This window comes from Rhinoraja longicauda, chromosome 21 (assembly GCF_053455715.1).
Source record: "Rhinoraja longicauda isolate Sanriku21f chromosome 21, sRhiLon1.1, whole genome shotgun sequence".
Classification (NCBI taxonomy): domain Eukaryota; kingdom Metazoa; phylum Chordata; class Chondrichthyes; order Rajiformes; family Arhynchobatidae; genus Rhinoraja; species Rhinoraja longicauda.
The window spans coordinates 10,221,327-10,244,513 of NC_135973.1; the positions used below are offsets into that span (position 1 = coordinate 10,221,327).

General features: G+C 45.7%; 1 protein-coding gene across 1 annotated transcript; it reads right to left on the bottom strand.

Moving 5' to 3' along the window:
- Window positions 1–10,707: 10,707 nt before the first annotated feature.
- On the bottom strand, window positions 10,708–12,649 carry LOC144604228 (hemoglobin subunit beta-like). The gene is made up of 3 exons (XM_078418446.1): window positions 12,525–12,649; window positions 11,685–11,892; window positions 10,708–11,070 (listed from the first exon to the last, which is right to left on the bottom strand). Exons 1-3 carry the CDS (start codon window positions 12,614–12,616, stop codon window positions 10,942–10,944), a joined length of 429 nt encoding a protein of 142 aa, XP_078274572.1. The 5' UTR covers window positions 12,617–12,649; the 3' UTR covers window positions 10,708–10,941.
- Between the last annotated feature and the right edge of the window lie 10,538 nt (window positions 12,650–23,187).

Sequence of the window (23,187 nt, forward strand, 5' to 3'; positions counted from 1 at the left end):
TTCCTCTCTATCGAGACTTTCTCACCGAAAATAAGACACAGAATGCTGGAGTAACTCAGTGGGACAGGCAACGACTCTGGAGAGAAGGAATGGGTAACGTTTTGGGTCGAGACCCTTCTTCAGACTTTTGGAATGAATGTTTGTTGCAAATGAGCTACAGAAATGAGGTCGGGCCCAAGTGCCAAGTTACCATTTGATCTGGTTTAACGGGGGGTGTGTTTCCTTCAGCTTTACACTGGAGGCCAGCGACTTCTATGGAGAAATCCATCTGGTGATGTTGGTCTGATTATTTCCGACATGGTTTTTGTTTCATTTTCTTTTTGCTTTTCAACTGCAGAATTAGCTCCTAATCGTTCCAAGCATGAGTCATACGATGGATGCTCTGAATTATCTCTCGACTATCACAATGGTCATTTCATGACAGTGTAGACTGTACAGAACCATTGCATCTGATAAACATTACTTTTAATTTATTAAGCCTGTGATGGACTTTTGCAAAATAATAACTCAGTGTGCACTGCTAATCTTCTGGAATTTTTTGAGAATGTAACTTGGAAAATTGACAGGGGAGAGCCGGTGGATGTAGTTTACCTTGACTTTCAGAAAGCCTTCGACAAGGTCCCATATAGGAGATTAGTGGGCAAAATTAGAGCACATGGTATTGGGGGTAGGGTACTGACATGGATAGAAAATTGGTTGGCAGACAGAAAGCAAAGAGTGGGGATAAATGGGTCCCTTTCAGAATGGCAGGCAGTGACTAGTGGGGTACCACAAGGCTCGGTGCTGGGACCGCAGCTATTTACAATATACACTAACGACTTAGATGAAGGGATTAAAAGTACCATTAGCAAATTTGCAGATGATACAAAGCTGGGTGGCAGTGTGAACTGTGAGGAAGATGCTATGAGGTTGCCGGGTGACTTGGACAGGTTGTGTGAGTGGGCGGATGCATGGCAGATGCAGTTTAATGTGGATAAGTGTGAGGTTATCCACTTTGGTGGTAAGAATAGGAAGGCAGATTATTATCTGAATGGTGTCAAGTTAGGAAAAGGGGACGTACAACGAGATCTGGGTGTCCTAGTGCATCAGTCACTGAAAGGAAGCATGCAGGTACAGCAGGCAGTGAAGAAAGCAAATAGCAAGAGGAGTTGACTATAGGAGCAAAGAGGTCCTTATGCAGTTGTACAGGGCCCTAGTGAGACTGCACCTGGAGTACTGTGTGCAGTTTTGGTCTCCAAATTTGAGGAAGGATATTCTTGCTATAGAGGGCGTGCAGTGTAGGTTCACTAGGTTAATTCCCGGAATGGTGGGACTGTCATATGTTGAAAGACTGGAGCGACTAGGCTTGTATACACTGGAATTTAGAAGGATGAGAGGGGATCTTATCGAAACATATAAGATTATTAAGGGGTTGGACGCGTTAGAGGCAGGAAACATGTTCCCAATGTTGGGGGAGTCCAGAATCAGGGGCCACAGTTTAAGAATAAGGGGTAGGCCATTTAGAACGGAGATGAGGAAAAACCTTTTCAGTCAGAGAGTTGTGAATCTGTGGAATTCTCTGCCTCAGAAGACAGTGGAGGCCAATTCTCTGAATGCATTCAAGAGAGAGCTAGATAGAGCTCTTAAGGATAGCGGAGTCAGGGGGTATGGTGAGAAGGCAGGAACGGGGTACTGATTGAGAATGATCAGCCATGATCACATTGAATGGTGGTGCTGTCTCGACGGGCCGAATGGCCTCCTCCTGCGCCTATTGTCTATCGTCTATTGCTTCAAACACATATTGCAGAAACGTAAGAGAAGAAGCCTTTTTTAATGGGGAATCTCACATTAAATGTTATTCTCTTTATCATATATCTGCGCACTGTGGATGGCTCGAATGTAATCATGTGCAGTCTTTCTGCTGACTGGATCACACGCAACAAAAAAGCTTTTCACTCTACCTCGGTACACGCGACAATAAACGAAACGAAACTAAACTGATAAAATCAAGAAATGCTGGAAATAGTCAGCAGGTCAGGCTGCATCTGTGGGAAGAGAAACAGTGAATGTTTCAGGATGAAGATGCGTCATCAGAACTGTGTTAGGTCTGAAGAAAGCTCCCGACCCAAACATTGCCTCCTCAGATGCTGCCTGACCCGCTGAGTTACACCAGCACTTTGTGTTATGCTCAAGATTCCAGCATTGGCAGTTCCTTGTATCTGTATTTTAACATTCCAGTATTTCAATCAATAGTCAATAGTCATTTATTTGTCACATACACATAAATGTGCAGTGAAATGAACAATTACCCGCAGTTCAACAATAAGACCAATAAGAATAATCAATAAAATCCACTTATGATCACCTACCACTGGTTGATACAATACCATGATTTAATGCAAAAAGTCTGGATATTGGATTCGATTTAATGCTATTAAAAGCTAATCATTTTGTCTTTCATATCACGGCATCGTCCGAATACATGTTAGCTCTTGCAAAGCTGAATGCTTTTAAAAAAGAGCTCATGCTGCCCTCTTCAGTGTTAGCTGTTCACTACACCTTGCAGGCAGCCTGACACGGTGGAGCAGCGGTAGATGCTGCTGCCTTACAGCGCCAGAGACCCGGGTTCGATCCTGACCACGGGCACTTGTCTTATTCTTCACGGCATGGGCTGCTACCTCACGGTGCCAGAGGCCAAGGTTCGACCCACAAAGAAAATCACTGCTCCTGAGGGATTTCCCGAGTTATTTCTTTTTTATTTTTTAGATTTAGAGATACAGGGCGGAAACAGGCCCTTCGGCCCACCAGGTCCGTGCCGCCCAGCGATCCCCGCACATTAACACTATCCTTACACACACTAGGGACAATTTTTACATTTACCCAGTCAATTAACCTATATACCTGTACGTCTTTGGAGTGTGGGAGGAAACCGAAGATCTCGGAGAAAACCCACGCAGGTCGCGGGGAGAACGTACAAACTCCGTACAGACAGCGCCCGTAGTCAGGATCGAACCTGAGTCTCTGGCGCTGCATTCGCTGTAAGGCAGCAACTCTACCGCTGCGCCACCGTGCCGCCCCTATGCAGCATAACAACCATCACACCCCATGTAAACAAGACCGCTTTCCATACCTCCTTTAAACTCTGCCCTTCTCACCTTACACCGATGCATTCCTGTCTTTGACATGTCCACCCTGGGAAAATGGCTCAGACTTTTTACCCTATCTATGCCTCTCATAATTTGAAATACTAATTGGCACATTAAGTAATCGATGAGTTAATCTGCAGGGAATTGAATTGATTGAAAAGACCCGACGAACATAGATGGCAGAGGATACGGAGGAAGAAAATTAAAAAATATGATGAAAGAAATAAAAGGAAAATAAAGTAAAGCCGCAAAATTTAATTATCAAAGATTATAAAATAGAATAATAAAGCATAATTCAAATGCATTAGTTATAAAACTAGGCTTGTATACACTTGAATTTAGAAGGATGAGAGGGGATCTTATCGAAACGTATAAGATTATTAAGGGGTTGGACACATTAGAGGCAGGAAACATGTTCCCAATGTTGGGGGAGTCCAGAACCAGGGGCCACAGTTTAAGAGTAAGGGGTAGGCCATTTAGAACGGAAATGAGGAAAAACGTTTTCAGTCAGAGAGTTGTGAATCTGTGGAATTCTCTGCCTCATAAGGCAGTGGAGGCCAATTATCTGAATGCATTCAAGAGAGAGCTAGATAGAGCTCCTAAGGATAGCAGAGTCAGGGGGTATGGGGAGAAGGCAGGAACGGGATACTGATTGAGAATGATCAGCCATGATCACATTGAATGGCGGTGCTGGCTCGAAGGGCCGAATGGCCTACTCCTGCACCTATTGTCTATTGACTATAGTCTATAAAAATATATTAATGAGCTCTTTAGGCACGTACTTAGAAACCATCACGATAGAGGTAAACATTTGGGAAAAAAAAGTATCGGGCATCGAGGGATATGTCCCTTCATAAATGTCTTAAAACCTTAGACTTGAAATATCAACCCATTTATTCTCATTTTCAATATTAAAAACACACATAGGTATATTTGTTTTTTTCCCCACTGTCAAAATTTGTTATTACCATATGCATATAATCTTTACCCTTAAAACCCAATACTATGTACTGCATCAGAACATATGCATCATGTTCAGGTAATCACAAAATGCTGGAGTAACTCAGCAGGTCAGGCAGCATCTAGGAGAGAAGGAATGTTCAGATAATAGTGAGAGTTGGTTATACAATGGTTATAATGGTTATAATTTCAGCTGCTTTAAAGAATCAGTGAAAAGCTCTAAATTTTCAGTGTTGTTCCACATCTGAATTTTCCTTTGCTTCAAGAAATTAATTAAGTAATGAACGAGTTTGCCACACTATAAGCTGCCTTTCCTGTAGCTAATCTTTATCAACGGGGACAATGTGGAGAGAGTGTCCAGCTTCAAGTTTCTGGGCACTCACATTTCGGAGGACCTAACATGGTCCAATAACACTGCTGCGCTGGGCTAGAAGGCACAGCAAAGACTGTTCTACATAAGAACACTGAAGAAGTCTGGTCTTCTGGGGGAAACCTTTCTTTTTTAGGTCTCTTCCTCACGGCGCGGGGTGCGGCTCGGCCGCGGGGCCTTCCATCGCCCGTGGGGCCTTCCATTGCCCGGTGCGGCTCGGCCGCTGGACTTAACAGTGCCCGGTGCGGCTCGGCTGTGGGTCCTTCCATCGCCCGGCGCGGCTCGGCCGCGGGACTTTACATCACTGGTGTGGCTCGGCCGCGGGACCTAACATCGCCCGGCGCGGCTCGGCCGCGGGACTTAGCAGCGCACGGTACGGCCGCGGGGCCTTCCATCGCCCGGCTCGGCTCGGCCGCGGGGCCTTCCATTGCCCGGCTCGGCTCGGCCGCGGGACTTTACATCGCTGGTGCGGCTCGGCCGCGGGACTTAGCAGCGCACGATACGGCCGCGGGGCCTTCCATCGCCCGGCTCGGCCACGGGACGTTTCAGCACCCGGTGCGGCTCGGCCGCGGGGCCTTCCATCGCCCAGCTCTGCCGCGGGACGTTTCAGCGCCCGGTGCGGCTCGGCCGCGGGGACTCCCATCCCCTTGCGGGGACTGTGCGGGTCGGTCGGGGACGAGCTGTCTGTCCGTGGGCGTGGGGAAGAGAGTGGAAGTTTTGTTGCCTCCATCACAGTGAAGGGGTGTTTGGAGTCACTGTGATGGACGTTTGTGTTGGGGTCATGTGTCTTGTGTTCTTTTTTTTTGTGTGTGACTGCTATGTAATTTCGTTCGGTACCTTGGTACCGAATGACAAATAAAGCTCTGTATTTCTACCCCAACAGCTGCTGACGACATTCTACCGCTGCACCATAGAGAGCATCCTAACACATGGCATCCCTGTGTGGTACCTCAGCTGCACGGAGGCAGAGAGGAAAGCTCTTCAGCGGGTAGTCCATAGAGCTCAGAGGACCATCGGAACACAGCTACCAGCCTTGGAGGCCATCTACAACACACGATGCCTCAGAAAAGCCACCAGCATCCACAAAGACTCTTCACACCCATGCAACAGTCTGTTCGAACTTCTACCATCGGGCAGACGATACAAGGCCTTCTACGCCCGCACCTCCAGACTCAGGAACAGCTTCATCCCCAGGGCCATAGCTGCTATGAACCGGTCCTGCTGAGCCGGATGGTCACATCGCACAGTGAACCGGCACGGATCTACTTGCACTTAATTCTGTTTTACAACTGTTACAATTTGTTTCATTGGGTTGTTTAAATTAATACTGACTAGCTAATTAAATTATTGCATCGTATGGGAGGCGCATTCCCAATCTCGTTGTACCCCTGTACAATGACAATAAAGATATATTGTATTGTATTGTATTGTATTGTATCGTTGTATATTCCCCTCCATCTGGTTTCTATACATTGGGAATGACATTTATTTTGTTGCTAGCTTGTGTTCGTCCACCAGATGGCGATGTTCATCACAGCCAGCAGAAAGAGGTAAGCATGTGGAGAAAGGAACTGCAGATGCTGGTCGAGACCCTCCTTAGGTGAAGGTCAGGGGAAAGGGAAACGAGAGATATAGACGGTCGATGATGCAGAGAGATACAGAATGAAGGAATGAAAGATGTACAAAAAAGCAACAAATGGCAAAGGAAAGGCCATTGTCAGCTGTAGCAGGTTGAGAAGGAAAGCTGATGTGACTTGGGTGTGCATTTCATGTATTTCCACTAAACGCCTGTTCAAGAGTGTTTAGAATATCAAAAGTGTTTTTATTTGTCACCTGCGCTGGATATAACAGTACAGCAAAAGAACAGGCCCTTCGGCCCACAATGGACATTTGTGAGGATGTTTCCACTAGTGGGAGAGTCTAGGACCACAGTTCAAGGCATCAGAGTAAAAGGGCATTCCTGGGAGTCCACATCAAAGAGGATCTGACATGGACAACGCACATTGCCGCACTGGTGGGTAAGGCAAAGCAGCGCCTTTACCACCTTAGACAGCTGAGGAAATTCAGGGTGTCCCTGAGGATCCTTCAATGCTTCTACTCTGGGGCTGTAGAGAGAGCATCCTGTCCGGCAACATCACAGTATGGTTTGGGAACAGCTCTGCCCAGGACAGGAAGGCCCTGCAGAGAGTAGTGCGTTCGGCAGAACGCACTATGGGAACTACACTCGCCCCCCTGCAGGACCTATACATCAGGAGGTGCAGATCGAGAGCAAGCAAGGTTATGAGGGACCCCTGCCACCCCAGTAACGGACTGTTCCAGCTGCTACGGTCAGGCAAACGCCTCCGCTGTCACGCTGTGAAAACGGAGAGGATGAGACGGAGTTTCTTCCCACAGGCCATCAGGACTGTTAACTATTATAACTCCAGGGACTAAATTTTGTCTTCTCTGTATTAACTTTAATTTATATGCTGTAACTGTAATTCTTTTTTGTGCACAATCCGCAGGCATTGCCACTTTCATTTCACTGCACATCGTGTATGTGTATGTGACAAATAAACTTGACTTGACTTTAGGAAGGAGATGAGGAGGATTTGTTTTTAGTGGAATCTGTGGAATTCTGTGCCACAGAAGTCTGTGGAGGCCAAGGTAATGTATATTTTTAAGACAGATATAGATAGATTCTTGATTAGTGTGGGTGTCAGGCGTTATGGGGAGAAGGTTGGAGAATGGGGTTAGGAGGGAGGGATAGATCAGCCATGGTTGAATGGTGGAGAAAACTTGATGGGTCGAATGGCCTAATTCTGCTTCTATCACATGACTAATGACCTTATGACAACGCTTATATCTAATATGATGCCAAGTTATACTGATCTCATCTGCATGTATATGGTCCATATCTCTCTACGTCCTGCACTTCCACATGCCTGTCTAAAAGTCTCTTAAACACGACTATCGTATCTGCTACCACCACCACAGCACCAGAGACTTGGGTTCGATCCTGGCTATGGGTGTTGTCTGTACAGAGTTTGTATTTTCTCCCCGTGACTTGTGTGGGTTTTCTCTGGGTGCTCCGGTTTCCTCCCACACTCCAAAGACGTACGGGTTTGTACGTTAATTGGCTTGGTATAATTGTAAATTGTTCCTCGTGTGTGTCGGATAAGTGTAAGTGTGAGCGGAACGCTGGTCGGCACGGACTCGGTGGGCCGAAGAGCCTGTTTCAACTCTGTATCTCTAAACTAAACTAAACTAAACTAAACAAATGTCGTCAATTTTTTTGAATATTCAAGTTTAAAGTGTAATCAAAGCTGGTTTTAGAGGAAAAATGTTTCCACCCAGAGAGTTGTGAATCTGTGGAATTCTCTGCCACAGAAGGCAGTGGAGGCCAATTCACTGGATGTTCTCAAGAGAGATTTAGATTTAGCTCTTAGGGCTAATGGAATCAAGGGATATGGGGAGAAAGCATGGACGGGGTACTGATTTTGGATGATCAGCCATGATCATATTGAATGGTGGTGCTAGCTCGAAGGGCCGAATGGCCTACTCCTGCACCTATTTTCTATGTTTCTACGTTTATGATATAAAACAGAGAAAGAGGTGTCTATTTGGGAAATGACTTTGAAGCTAAAATTTTAATGAAATGAAAATCATTTTTGGACACAGAAAAGTAAATGAAAGTCCGAAGGTTTCCAGTGTGTCTGAGGGGCGGAAATGTCAAATTTTTAACCTGCTGTAAATGTTTTGCAGAACGGCAGGACCGGTCAGGAATCTGGCTAAACACATACACTGCACGTCAAGATGATAGCCAACGGTCGGTAAAATGATTCAGCAAACTTCAGTTCCTCATTTTCTGCTGAGTTATTGTAGTCTAGCACGTAGGGAGAACTTTAAAAAAAAAATATGTGGCCCTGTTCTTTTAATCTGCTTTGAAATGACGAGCGTGGGCAATGTGGCTGATCCCACGTCAAGCATATCACACGTACACAAATCCCTGAGTGTGTCTGATCAGAGAAAAGTCACTTATCGGTCTTGCCCACATTGTGTTGGTTTGACGCACTTTACGCATCGTGTTTCAAGACTTTGAAGAACAGACTGTCTTCAAGTGCATGCTTAAAGCTCCAAGAAATTCCCAAACATACCCAGAGAATATTGGGATGCGCCATTAAGCATTTATCGATTGCCCTGCTTTTGCACTGAACCCTAACGGCACGATTCGAGATGTTGTACAAATTACTTCTATTAAAATGGCAAGTCGTCAATTAGAAGGCTGCGAATTTAGATAAAGTTTGAACCGCAGAAGCTAACCACAGACATTAAATGAAAAAGGATTTATTTTTACAGCAAATCATTTGAAAAGATTTTAATGCCCTTCGTTTGAAATGAATTGAGTAAATGTTTTAGGTCCAGTTGACTTTTCAGACTATGTGTGGTCATAGGTTTACAAGCATATTCCAAGTACATTCTGAAGAAGAGTCTCGACCCGAAACGTCACCCATTCCTTCTCTCCTGAGATGCTGCCTGACCTGCTGAGTTACTCCAGCATTTTGTGAATAAATCGATTTGTACCAGCATCTGCAGTTATTTTCTTATACTACCAGTGATAATTAAAAATGGTAGACGGACAAGAAAAAGCTGGAATAACTCAGCAGGTTAAGACAAAAAAAAGCTGGAGTAACTCAGCAGGTCAGACAGCATCTCTGGAGGAAAGGAAAAAAATGTTCTCCAGAAAAGCTCTCTGACCCGTCTAGTTACTCCAGCTTTTTGGGTCTATCTTCAGTTTAAACCAGCATCGGCAGTTCCATCCTATACGTTAGTTGAAAATGGTTCCTGTTTGTAGGACCTCAATAAGTTAGAAAAAGTTTGGTGGTGTTATAGGCCTGAATTCCAAGCTTGGTCTGCAATTAAAGCTTGGAGAACTGCCTTGGTGTTTGTTATCAGGGTAAATGCAGAAATAATGTTGATCTGCAGGGGCTATCTAGAACCTGGGGGTCTGCTTCAAAATAAGGAGTTAGCCTTCAGGAATGACATTTATTTACCTAGAGAATAGTGAATTTTTAGGCTTCTCGGCACAAGAGGACTGGGGAGGTTCCACTGCTGAAGGAAATCTGAGGCAATTGTCCATGTGGACAAGAGTACAGGTGTCACAGGATACTGTGTGGGGAAAAGGGTCTCGAGAAGCGGTCACCCTTAAAACTGACCATTTTAACAGGGGACCCTGACAGTTTTCTCTGGTTCACTGTTTAAAATTTTTTTTTTTAAAGATACAGTGCGGATACAGGCCCTTCGGCCCACCAAGTCCGCGCCGCCCAGCGATCCCCGCACATTAACACTATCCTACACACACTAGTGACAATTTTTACATTTACCCAGTCAATTAACCTACATACCGGTACGTCTTTGGAGTGTGGGAGGAAACCGAAGATCTCGGAGAAAACCCACGCAGGTCACGGGGGGAACGTACAAACTCTTTATAGACGGCGCCCGTAGTCAGGATCGAACCTGAGTCCCGGCGCTGCATTCGCTGTAAGGCAGCAACTCTACCGCTGCGCCACCGTGCCGCCCCGATTGATCAAATAGTGACTATTGTGTTTCCCTGAAGTTCAGCATGAAGGTACTTCAAATATATCTCGTTGGGTGTAAAATACTTTACCATGTCCTAAGAAAGAGTAAGACCCTTCTGAAATATGCCTCATTTTTATATGTGGGAGGAAACCAGAGCACCCGGAGAAAACCCACCCGGTCACAGGGAGAACACACAAACTCCATACAGCCAGCAACCATAGTCAGGATCGAACCCTGGGCGACATGGGGGCGCAGCGGTAGAGCTACTGCCTTACAGCACCAGGGACCAAGGTTCGATCCTGACTACGGGTGCTTGTCTGTAAGGAGTTTGTACGTTCTCCCGGTGATCTGCGTGGGTTGGCTCTGGGATATTCAGTTTCCTCCCACACTCCAAAGACGTACAGGTTTGTAGGTTAATTGGCTTGGTATAAATGTAAAGAAAATTGTCCGCAGTGTGCGTAGGATAGTGTTAATGTGCGGGAATCGCTGCTTGGTGTGGACTCGGTGGGCCGAGGGGCCTGTTTCTGCGCTGTATCTCTAAACTAAACTAAATTGGTGATAGAGTCATAGAGACATACTGTGTGGAAACAGGCCCTTCGGCCAACTTGCCCACAAAGCCACGGATTATTTGTGATCCAAATTTTCATTATGCTTAAGTTAAATAAAGAATTCAGACATAGCAATTGTTCGGGGGTAATTTTGGTTCTTTATTGAAAGCACTGAAAAGCAGAATGAAAACAAAGAGAGATTCTCCAAAGCATGTTGAGAAATCGGCATTCAAATGGGGCAATTCACACCAATTTTATTTTAGCATGATTTGAACCAGACAGTTCTTTAAGTAAGCACACAGAATATCTCAGAGACTGAAGATGCAAGTTTTCACTGCATTCTTTCTTTGAAGTATAGAAGATGCCGGTGGGTTTAGATTTAATGGTAAGAGCCGGAAAGTGCTTCCGCCACCTGCTTGAAAAACTTGTGGGTGGCTTCATGCTTTTCCGAGGTGAACTTAGTTTTAAACAGCAGGGCGAATTCAACAATGAATGCCTGGCCCAAATGCTGAAAGAAAAAAGAAAAAAAACACAATATAAAACTTTAAACAAAGCTGGAGAACAAATCTCAAATCACCCAACGAACGCGTCATACAAGTGGGAGAAATGTTTAAATATGTGAAATGGCGACTAGATATATTATTTAACATCGACTAGAAAGACATGCGCTTGTGAAGTGAACTGCAGGTGTTGGTTTACACAGCAAAGGTAGACCCAAAATGGTGGAGTAACTCGTCGGGTTGGCCAAACCCGCACCCGGGCAATCTCCAAAGATGCTGCCTGACCCACTGAGTCACTCCACCATTTTGTGTCTGATCCAGTGTGTGAACCAGTGTCTCTAACTGATAACATTCTTCCAATCTGTGTGCCCGTTGTCCAACTTTGCACGCAACTTTTTAACGTGCCTCGATACACGTGACAATAAACTAAACCGAACTGAAAATAATCGATTGAAAACGCCTTTACTTAAGAAAACGTTCTTTTCCACGGAGTTTCAATCCCCTGTGTTGTGCTGCCACACTTAGCTCCGAGTCTGGAACCTGGCTGTATTTGCAACACGCCTTTAAGAGAATTTACCGCCCATTTAAGAATGAAATGGATAGTAAAAAGATCGATTCTCACCATGAAGCTCTGTGTATCCACACCGATTTTTTGATGTTCAATGCTAAGTTTTTTGAAGATGGAGCTGATGTTATTGATGTTCTTGACCGCCTTATCCAGAGCTGATAGCACTTTGTCCGCATGAGCTTGAACTCCGGCATCGGAGGCTTTGAATTTCCCATTCAGCTTGCTAAATAGTCTGATCGTCCAGGGATAGACTTCAAACACCCTGGAGGGGGGGGAAAAAAAAGCAAAGTCATTCACGTTTTGGGTGAAAGTAATTAATCTCTCAAAGCTCATACAACACGGTACGATACGATAGAACGTTATTCATCCCCGACGGGAAATTGGTCTGCCAACAGTCATAAAACACAACAAGATACCTGAAACGTGAAATTAAAGTGATGAGTGGAAAGTCCGGGATTTGGGGATGCGCAAAGATTGGGTGGGGAAGAGGATGGGGGTGGGGGGGTGGAGTGCAAGGAGGGTCAGTCTGCCCCACCACAGAAGGTGGCTGGGTTGTACAGCTTGATAGCTGCAGGGAAAAAGGATCTCCTGTGGCATTCGATGCTGCATCTTGGTGGAGCCGGTCCATCGCTGAAGGTGCTCCTCAGGTGGACCAGGTGACCAGTGTGTCACGGACGGGCTGAGCTGTTTTCTCTGCGCCGTTTTGCATCACGTTAGTAGCTGAGCTTCCGTAGAGTTGACTAGAAGCTCGGTAACCTGTTGAAAAACCAGCTCCCTCTACCCTGTAACAAGGTTTATGAGTGCATAGAGAATGAAAGAACACTTCATTTTCAACCAGACGTGAAAATATAACGTGTGAATTAAACTTAAAACAAAAAGACATTCTCATCATACCTTTCCAGAGCTCGAGCAGTTATTAATTTCTTATCTACTTGGCTCCAAATGCGTACGATGTAGTCCTCCTCTTCTTTAGTCAGGGTCACCATTTTGTCTGTTGAGCTTTCACTGCCACTTCTTGCACAAGAAAGCTGTGTCGGTCTGGAGTTCGGACTCCACTTTTATAGGCAGCAGCAGAGCACATCTCAGACCAAACCCCGGCTGTAATAGGCTGGCTCTGTGTTGGGTTGGGCTTGCTTTCTATCAATGGGCATCACCCTTCTGTGTTTGGCCGTTTGAGATTAACACCTGCTGAGTGCATGGTCACTCGTGCTTCACTTCCACCCACCCAATGCAAAGAAACACAATCCAATTTATCCCTGATAATATCTCCATGCATCCCCTTTTAAACTGTATCATTGTGTCCAATTTTCTAGTTTGGTTTAGAGACATAGGCCCTTCGGCCCACCGAGTCCGTGCCGACCAGCCATCCCCGCACACTAACATCATCCTGCCCACACAATAGGGACAATTTGCAATCCGATTGAAGCCAATTAACCTGCAAACCTACAAGTCTTTGGAGTGCGGGAGGAAACAAAAGCACCCGGAGAAAACCCACGCAGGTCACAGGGAGAACATGCAAACTCCATACAGACAGCAGCCGTAGTCAGGATTGAACCGGGGTCTCTGGCGCTGCAAGGCAAGAGACCTGCTCAAGAGAGAGCTGGATAGAGCTCTTAAGGATAGCGGAGTCAGGGGGTATGGGGAGAAGGCAGGAACGGGGTACTGATTGAGAATGATCAGCCATGATCACATTGAATGGCGGTGCTGGCTCGAAGGGCCGAATGGCCTCCTCCTGCACCTATTGTCTATTGTCTATAACTCTACCGCTGTGCCAAGGTGCCGTGCCTTTTCTTTCAACCTCTGGCAGAGAGAAAGGGCAGCATAGTGGCACAGCGGCCGGGTTGCTGCCTCACAGCGCAAGAGACCTGCGTTCCATCCTGACCATGGATGCTGTCAGTATGGAGTTTGTATGTTCTCCTCGTGACCACGCCTGTTTTCTCCAGGTACTCTGGTTTCCTCCCGCACTCCAAAAATGCACAGGGTTGTAGGTTAATTGGCTTTGGTAAAACTGTAAATTGTCCCTAGCGTGTAAGGCAGTGTTAGTGTACGGGGATCGCTGGATTCGGAGGGCGGAAGGGTCTGTTTCCATGCTGTATCTCTAAACTAATTTACACTAAACAGTGTTCCTGGTTAATTGAAGTCCAGCTTTTGCATTTCTTTTTCTTAATGGAATTACCAGAGACAGATGAAACAGCACCTGTGGAAGCAGAGCGATGGTTATTATTTCTGGATGGAAGATCTGCAGAATGATACTTTAGGTCTGGGTTTGTTATTGCTGAGGTACAGTGAAAATCTTTGTTTTGCATGCTATCCAAACAGATCAGATAATACTATACGTAAATGCAAGCAGGTCAAACTGAAGCACAATGCAGAGAGCAAAGGGGAAGAAGGTACAGAATGTAGAATATAGATACTTTTACTTTTTTCCCTGTTGTGCCTTTTCATTAAATAACATTTTCAATTTTCAAAGACCAGAAGTTTGTACAATTTTTGAAACATAGAATAGTTCAGCACAGATACAGGCCCTTCGGCCCACAATGTATCTGCCAAACTTGATCTAATCTCTGACTTGCATGTGTAGGAAAGAACTGCAGATGCTGGTTTAAATCGAAGGTAGACACATAATGCTGGAGTAACTCAGCGGGACAGGCAGCATCCCTGGAGAGGAATGGGTGACGTTTCGGGTCGAGACACATCTTCAGTCTGATGAAGGGGCTCGACCCGAAACGTCGCCCATTCCTTCTCTCCAGAGATGCTGCCTGTCCCGCTGAGTTACTCCAGCATTTTGTGTCTAACTTCCGCCTTGCATGTGATCCATGTCTCTCTAATCCCTACATATTCAAGTGCCTATCTCAAAGCCTCTTAGATATCCCTGTAGTATCTACCTGTATCAGCACACCTGACAGCACGTTCCAGCGTACTCTCCATCCTCTGTGAAAAAACTTTTTCACCCAGAGGGTTGTGAATCTGTGGAATCCTCTGCCTCAGAAGGCAGTGGAGGCCAATTCTCTGGATACATTCAAGTGAGAGTTAGATAGAGCTCTTAAATCTGAATGGTGTCAAGTTAGGAGGAGGGGGAGTTCAACGAGATCTGGGTGTCCTAGTGCATCAGTCAATGAAAGGAAGCATGCAGGTACAGCAGGCAGTGAAGAAAGCCAATGGAATGTTGGCCTTCGTAACAAGAGGAGTTGAGTATAGGAGCAAAGAGGTCCTTCTGCAGTTGTACCGGGCCCTGGTGAGACCGCACCTGGAGTACTGTGTGCAGTTTTGGTCTCCAAATTTGAGGAAGGATATTCTTGCTATGGAGGGCGTGCAGCGTAGGTTCACTAGGTTAATTCCCGGAATGGCGGGACTGTCGTATGTTGAAAGGCTGGAGCGATTGGGCTTGTATACACTGGAATTTAGAAGGATGAGGGGGGATCTTATTGAAACATATAAGATAATTAGGGGATTGGACACATTAGAGGCAGGAAACATGTTCCCAATGTTGGGGGAGTCCAGAACAAGGGGCCACAGTTTAAGAATAAGGGGTAGGCCATTTAGAACGGAGATGAGGAAGAACTTTTTCAGTCAGAGAGTGGTGAAGGTGTGGAATTCTCTGCCTCAGAAGGCAGTGGAGGCCAGTTCGTTGGATGCTTTCAAGAGAGAGCTGGATAGAGCTCTTAAGGATAGCGGAATGAGGGGGTATGGGGAGAAGGCAGGAACGGGGTACTGATTGAGAGTGATCAGCCATGATCGCATTGAATGGCGGTGCTGGCTCGAAGGGCTGAATGGCCTACTCCTGCACCTATTGTCTATTGTCTATTGTCTATTGTCTATTAAAGATAGCGGAGTCAAGGGATATGGGGAGAAGGCAGGAATGGGGTACTGATTGTGGATGATCAGCCATGATCACAGTGAATGGCGGTACTGGCTTGAAGGGCTGAATGGCCTTCTCCTGCACCTATTGTCTATCGCCTATTGTCTATTGTGTAAAACTTGTCCCACACATCTCCTTTACACTTTGCCCCTCTCACCTTAAAGCTCCAGTTTTCTGACATTTCTATCCTGGCAGGAAGATTCTAACCCTATCTATGATTCTCATAATTTTATAAACTTCTATCGGGTTTCCCCTCAGCCTCTGATGCTCCCGAGAAATCAATCCAAGTTTGCCCAACCTCTTCTGACAGCTAATACCTTCGAATCCCTCCTTTCCTTAATGTTGAATCAAAATCTCACCTGTTTGTGAATATAGCACGGTGGCGCAGCGGTAGAGTTGCTGCTTTACAGCGAATGCAGCGCCGGAGACTCAGGTTCGATCCTGACTACGGGTGCTGCACTGTAAGGAGTTTGTACGTTCTCCCCGTGACCTGCGTGGGTTTTCTCCGAGATCTTCGGTTTCCTCCCACACTCCAAAGACGTACAGGTATGTAGGTTAATTGGCTGGGTAAATGTAAAAATTGTCCCTAGTGGGTGTAGGATAGTGTTAATGTGCGGGGATCGCTGGGCGGCACGGACTTGGAGGGCCGAAAAAGCCTGTTTCCGGCTGTATATATATATGATATGATATGATATGATATCTTGAATAATATCTATCTATGATATTACTAAATCTCTCATCTCGATCGTGTGTATATCTGTGGTGGAAATACAGCCAAAACAGTACAGGGTAGCGGGACTATTTTAGGCCCACCTTACTCACCTGGGGTTCAAATTAATGTTATATTTAAACACTTTTTTCACTTTTTAATCGTTAAAAATCACTTTTTTTAAAAAAAATGGGTCCATGCCTGTGCAGTTGACAGGCCACAACTAACGCCTCCACAATCTCTGAGGCCACCTCCTGCAGAAAACTGGGGTGCAGTCCATCCGGCCCAGGTGACCTGTCCACCCTCAGACCTTTCAGATTTCCTAGCACCTTCTCCTTGGTAATCGCCGCTCCACTAACTTCCACCCCCACACTCTCTGGGATTGCAGGCACCCTGCTGGTGTCTTCACCTGAGGCAATAAAGTTATTCAATTCCTCTGACATTTCTTGATTTCCCGTCATCACCTCTCCGGCATCGTTCTCGGGCAGATCAGCTTCCACTTCTGCCTCTTTCTTACTCTTTATATATCCATGGAAACACTTGCTGTCCTCTGTTATATTATTGGCTAGCTAACTTACATTCCTACCTCATCCTTTCTCTCCCTTTCTTCCTCTTTGGAATGAAATGAAATGATCCTGCACCTTCTGAATTATCCGCAGAAATTCCTGCCATTGCTGCTCTACCGTCATCTATATACTAAAACTCTCGTTTGTTATCTTGTTTGTGACTGAACTTCAGCCAAAACGGTACACGATGGCGCAACAATTTTAGCCCCACCTTACTCATCATTGTCACTTTAGTGATAATGCAAGCAGTTTTTATTGAAATCTGTGTTATATTTTTTAAGTTATTCACATTTTTAAGTTTAAAAGGAGGGGAGGTGGAGGGGGAGGAGGGAGGAGGGAGGGAGGGGGAGTGGGGGAGAAGGGAGAGGGGAGGGGGGGGTTGAGGAGAGAGGGGAGTGGGGGAGGACAGGGTGCTGCACCAATGCAGGAGAGGTTTGGGCCCAACGGGTCGGGTCCACTTTGTCTAGTTCCTACTAAAGCCCCTTTCCAGTCAATCTTTGCCAGCTCCTACCTCATGCCTCAGTAGTCCCCTTTGCTCAAGTGTAATGAAGTTTTCTACACACGTGCTATCGTACTGACACACAGACAAGAAATACTGTTTAACTGATTTTTGTTTTCTGCAAATTGCATTTTGTGGCATTAGTTATTACTTCGTGCAATTTAGCAGAAATGTTTACACAGTAACTGTTTGTGGTGCTGTTCAGTTTTACACCTTGGCTAGTCTTGCTCGGGAAATACTGCAACATCTCCTCTTGATGGAGAACCTCTGAAGCTGTGCACATGCAGGTCATTGCAGCTACTTCATTTGAAGGCTCAGTCATTAAAGGAAAGAACAAGTTCATCCCTCAGAATAAGTAGTTTAATCCCAGTGCCTTTGCTGGGGATGGGACTAGTGTAGCTGGGACATCATGTGCAGGAAAGAACAGCAAATGCTGGTTTGAATCAAAGGTGGACACAAAATGCTGGAGTGACTCAGTGGGACAGGCAGCATCTCTGGAGTGAAGGAATGGGTGACGTTTCGGGCAGGTGGGACATGTTGGCCGGTGTGGGCAGGTTTTGCCGAAGGGCCTGTTTCCGCACTGTATCACTCTATGACTCTGTGACTCTATAACTAACGTGAACGGGTGATCGATGGTTTGCGTGGACTCGGTGGGCTGAAGGAACTGTTTCCATTCTGCATCTCCAAAGACTTACAAAGAGCAGTGAAGTAACAGCAAGGCAATGTTCTTGGCTAATGTTTGAAAGAGAAACACATGTTGGCTAATAGTGCCTGGTTATCTCCCCTAAACTTCTTTAAGATATCACACAGGGGGCTTCTGCATCAACACGTAGCACACGGGACTCGATTCAATATCTCTTCTGCTAGACACCAGCTGTGGGTTGCTATCTGAGTTGTGCACTGGACAGTCAGCCTGGATTTTTGTTACAAGCATCCCATGGTTTGGACTTGTAATTCATGGGTGCAAGCACCACTCTAAAATTGTAGATGGCACTTTGCAAATCTTTGCACATTCTGGAAAACGCTTTAAATTACATGGAGACCATTTTTCCATCACAAAAGGCAACAGAGGTTCTTATGTTGAAGATGGACACAGAAAGCTGGAGTAACTGTGCGGGTCTGACAGCATTTCTGGAGAATCGGAATCGGTGATGTTACGGGTCGAGACCCTTCTTCAGACCAGGCAGACCATCCAGACTGGAGAAGGGTGACCCGAAACGCCACCTATTCCTTTTTCTCCAGAGATGCTGTCTGACCCGCTGAGTTACTCCGGCCTTTTGGGTCTATCTTCGGTTTAAACCAGCGTCTGCAGTTTCTTCCTGCTCAGAGGTTCTTTTGTTTCTGCATTCTTAAAATGTCACTATTTTGTTCTTTGTATTCATTCACCCAAAAGTCGCACGTTTGGTACAAATCCAACAAAAATGCTTGCACTTGCAGTTGCTTTTGATGCAAATTATTTAAATGTAATTAGGCTTGTAAGATATCTGCACAGCGTGTCATTGTGTCGGATGTTCTTGGAAAGGGAACAACCTACGCAGAAAACGTGGCCACTGTTGTTTATCTAATCTCTGCCGTACACCTAGTCCGCCCAACTGGTGGGATTGAGCACGGACGTATTCTCAAAGATATTCTTTCCGTCTGTTTTCCAAACACATTTTTGTATTTCTTAAGAAGACACTAAAAACCAAGGAGTGCAGGAAAGAACTGCAGATGCTGGTTTTAATCGAAGATAGACACAAAATGCTGGAGCAACTCAGAGGGACAGGCAGCACCTCTGAGGAGAAGGAATGGGTCTGAAGAAGGGTCTCGACCTGAAACGTCACCCATTCCTTCTCTCCAGAGATGCCGCCTGTCCCGCTGAGTTCCTCCAGCATTTTGTGTCTATCTTCGACGTAACCCAAGGACTTCTCCATTAAATTATAATTGATGTACTGGAAACCTGTGGAATGTCTAGTTTTAATTAACATGAAACTCTTTTTCTGTTTAAATTGTATTATTTGAGAATAATGTACCAATTTATATTAAACTGTCACATTATTCTCAAGTAAATATAATTGTGATATTCATTAAAGTACAAGTCAACGAGACTACAAAGCATTAAGTGCTGCTTAAGGTGTTCACTTGATACCAGCCATGGCAGGTGTTTTGAGATGACATTACATTGTGTGTATGAAGGGACTGCAGATGCTGGTTTACACCGAAGACAGACACAAATTGCTGGAGTAACTCAGCGGGTCAGGCAGCATCTCTGGAGAAAAAGGATGAGTGACATTTCGGGTCGGAACCCCTCCTAAGATGGCGAGGAAGGGTTCCGACCCGAAACGTCGCCTATTCCTTTTACTCCAGAGATGCTGCCTGGCTCGTTCAGTTACTCCAGCACTTTGTGTCCATCTTCTATTACATTGCGAATGTGCAGCTGTGATAGAGTTGTAATGCGAAGCCACTCAAAATATAAAATACACCTGGGTATTTTTCCCCACATGCGAAACCAGAAAGTAATACAGTTTCATAAAAAGACAAAGCGCTGCAGTAACTCAGTGGGCTCAGCATCTGCAGTTTCGTGTGACACCATTTTACTGCTCCTCACTGCAAACTCTCCTCAGAGTTTGGCTACTTTGAAGACGTTTTCCTCCCCTCTCCGATGCTCTGGAGAGGGTCCACAGGAGGTTTAGAAGAATGATCCCAGGAATGAGTAGGTTAACCTATGATGAGCGTTTGTCGGCACTGGGCCTGTACTCGTTGGAGTTTAGAAGAATGAGGGCGGCACGGTAGCGTAGCGGTAGAGTTGCTGCTTTACAGCGAATGCAGCGCCGGAGACTCAGGTTCGATCCTGACTACGGGTGCTGCACTGTAAGGAGTTTGTACGTTCTCCCCGTGACCTGCGTGGGTTTTCTCCGAGATCTTCGGTTTCCTCCCACACTCCAAAGACGTACAGGTATGTAGGTTAATTGGCTGGGTAAATGTAAAAATTGTCCCTAGTGGGTGTAGGATAGTGTTAATGTACGGGGATCGCTGGGCGGCACGGACTTGGAGGGCCGAAAAGGCCTGTTTCCGGCTGTATATATATGATGATATGATATGATAACCTCATTGAAACACACAAAATAGTGAAAGGCTTGGATAGAGTGGATGTGGAGAGGATAGGACAGGTTTGACGGGATATGGACCAAATGCAGGCAGGTGGGACTAGTGTACCTGGGACAGGTTGGCCGATGTGGGCAATTTGGGCCGAAGGGCCTCTTCTCCACGCTGTATCACTCTATGACTATGATTCTCAGAAATGCTTATACACCTCAACTTTAAATTGCCACCTCTTTATCTTGTAACGATGTCCCCTTGTTGAGACTCCCTCATGGAAACGTCTCAACATCCATGTTGTCTTTCCCCCCCTTAGGATTTTATGTTTCAATAGGACCTCCCTTCATTCTGCTAAACTCCAAATACTCAATTCAACGTCTTTAACTACTCAAGATAGGACATCTCTCTCAACCCAGGAATTAGCCTTGTGAGTTTATTCTGGACTATCTCCAACAATGGGGTATTCTTTTTAATGTATGGGAATCAAAAGCATGTGCAGCACTCCGGGTGAGGTCTCAATAAAACTGTACAATTGTTACTGATCCTCATTTATTCTCTCCACATTCCCATCAATTTCCCCCAGATTCTACAACTCATCTACACATTCAGAGTCAACTTACAGTGGACAATTAACCCATCAACCTGCATGTTTATTCACAAAATGCTGGAGTAACTGAGCAGGTCAGGCAGCATCTCGGGAGAGAAGGAATGGGTGACGTTTCGGGTCGAGACCCTTCTCGAGAAACGTCACCCATTCCTTCTCTCCTGAGATGCTGCCTGACCTGCTGAGTTACTCCAGCATTTTGTGAATAAAAACCTTCGATTTGTACCAGCATCTGCAGTTATCTTCTTATATTAACCTGCATGTTTAGTTTAGTTTGGTTTGGTTTGGATTAGTTTAGTTTAGTTTAGTTTAGTTTGGTTTGGTTTGGTTTGGTTTGGTTTGGTTTGGTTTGGTTTGGTTTAGTTTAGTTTGGTTTGGTTTGGTTTGGTTTGGTTTGGTTTGGTTTGGTTTGGTTTGGTTTAGTTTAGTTTAGTTTGGTTTGGTTTGGTTTGGTTTGGTTTGGTTTGGTTTGGTTTGGTTTGGTTTAGAGGTACAGCGCAAACAGACCCTTCAGCCCACTGACTCCACACCGACCAGCGATCCCCACACATTATCACTATCCTACACACTAGGGACAATTTACCACTATACCAGGCCAATTAACCTACAAACCTGTACGGTCCTTGGAGTGTGGGAGGAAACTAGAACTCCCGGAGAAAACCCACGCAGGCCATGGGGAGAACGTGCAAACTCCGTACAGACAGCATTAAACCCGTGTCTCTGGCAGCAACGCTACCGCTGCGCCACTGTGCCGCCACCTTGTCTTTGGCATGTGGGAGGAAACATGGGAGCAACTGGGGTAAAGCCAGGAATTTAGAAGGATGAGAGGGGATCTTATCGAAACGTATAAGATTATTAAGGGGCTGGACACGTTAGAGGCAGGAAACATGTTCCCAATGTTGGGGGAGTCCAGAACAAGGGGCCACAGTTTAAGAATAAGGGGCAGGCCATTTAGAACGGAGATGAGGAAAAACTTTTTCAGTCAGAGAGTTGTGAATCTGTGGAATTCTCTGCCTCAGAAGGCAGTGGAGGCCGATTCTCTGAATGCATTCAAGAGAGAGCTGGATAGAGCTCTAAAGGATAGCGGAGTCAGGGGGTATGGGGAGAAGGCAGGAACGGGGTACTGATTGAGAATGATCAGCCATGATCACATTGAATGGTGGTGCTGACTCGAAGGGCCGAATGGCCTCCTCCTGCACCTATTGTCTATTGTCTATCGCTGGTTGGCGCGGACTCGGTGGTTGGGAAGGCCTGTTCCGCGCTGTATTTCAAACTAAATGTTTGACATTGCAGTTAGAAGTAAAAGTAAACACAATGTAAATTTAACAGAGAACCAAAACCATATTTGTGCAGAGTACATTGTAGGGCTTTATATTGTGTAGTTCTTCCGCAGTTCTTTGTAATATGTGATGAGGATATGTTTTATAGTGGTACCACAGGCCAGGTTGCCTGTGAGGTGGTGCCTGTGAGGTCTCAGCACATTCTGTGAGGACTTTGACTGTGTGTGCTCCCACTGGCTTCTTCCCCTATTCCAAAAAGATGTGCAGATAGGTTAATTGTCTTCATGAAGTCACCTCCGATGTGCATGGGTGGTAGAAGGTTCACGGACTGTCGTGGGGTGTGTAAGCGAGAGTTGGATGGATGTGCTATGAAAACCAACCAGGCTTGCTGGACATGTACAGAGAAGAAGAAATACCCGCTGTTGCATTAGTTGTACCGTTAACTTGATTTCAATGAACCCATGTAGGCGGTGACACGGTGGCGCAGCGGTAGAGCTGCTTCCGTGCAGAGCTTTCTGCACCAGGGACCCGGGTTCGATCCTGACTACTGGTTCTGTCTGTACGGAGTTTGTACGTTCTCCCCGTGACCGCCTGGGTTTTCTCCGAGATCTTCGGTTTCCTCCCACACTCCAAAGACGTAATTGGCTTTGTATAAATGTCCCCAGTGTGTGTAGAATGGTGTTAATGTGCGGGGATCGCTGGTCGGCGCGGACCCGGTGGGCCGAAGGGCCTGTTTCCGCACTGTATCTCTAAACTAAACTAAACTTTGAAAGAGTTCTAGTGTGTGTGGCTCTGCAAGTCTTGATTAAGTTTACTTCACTTGAATAGATTCTGGCCCAGTCGCACAAATCCAATTAATTTATGATATATGAGACACAAATGAATGACAATTGATGGCTTTAGAATGATTTTATTATTTGCTAGTTCGGCCTTTCCATCTGCTATTACTTAAAAATACAAGG

Excerpts from the sequence above, each read along its gene's own strand:
- LOC144604228 (XM_078418446.1), bottom strand. The coding sequence starts at position 12,616 with ATGGTGACCCTGACTAAAGAAGAGGAGGACTACATCGTACGCATTTGG. Across the intron at positions 11,893-12,524 it reads ACTGCTCGAGCTCTGGAAAG|GGTGTTTGAAGTCTATCCCT; the intron begins GTATGATGAGAA and ends CCCCCCCTCCAG. Across the intron at positions 11,071-11,684 it reads TGGATACACAGAGCTTCATG|CATTTGGGCCAGGCATTCAT; the intron begins GTGAGAATCGAT and ends TTTTTCTTTCAG.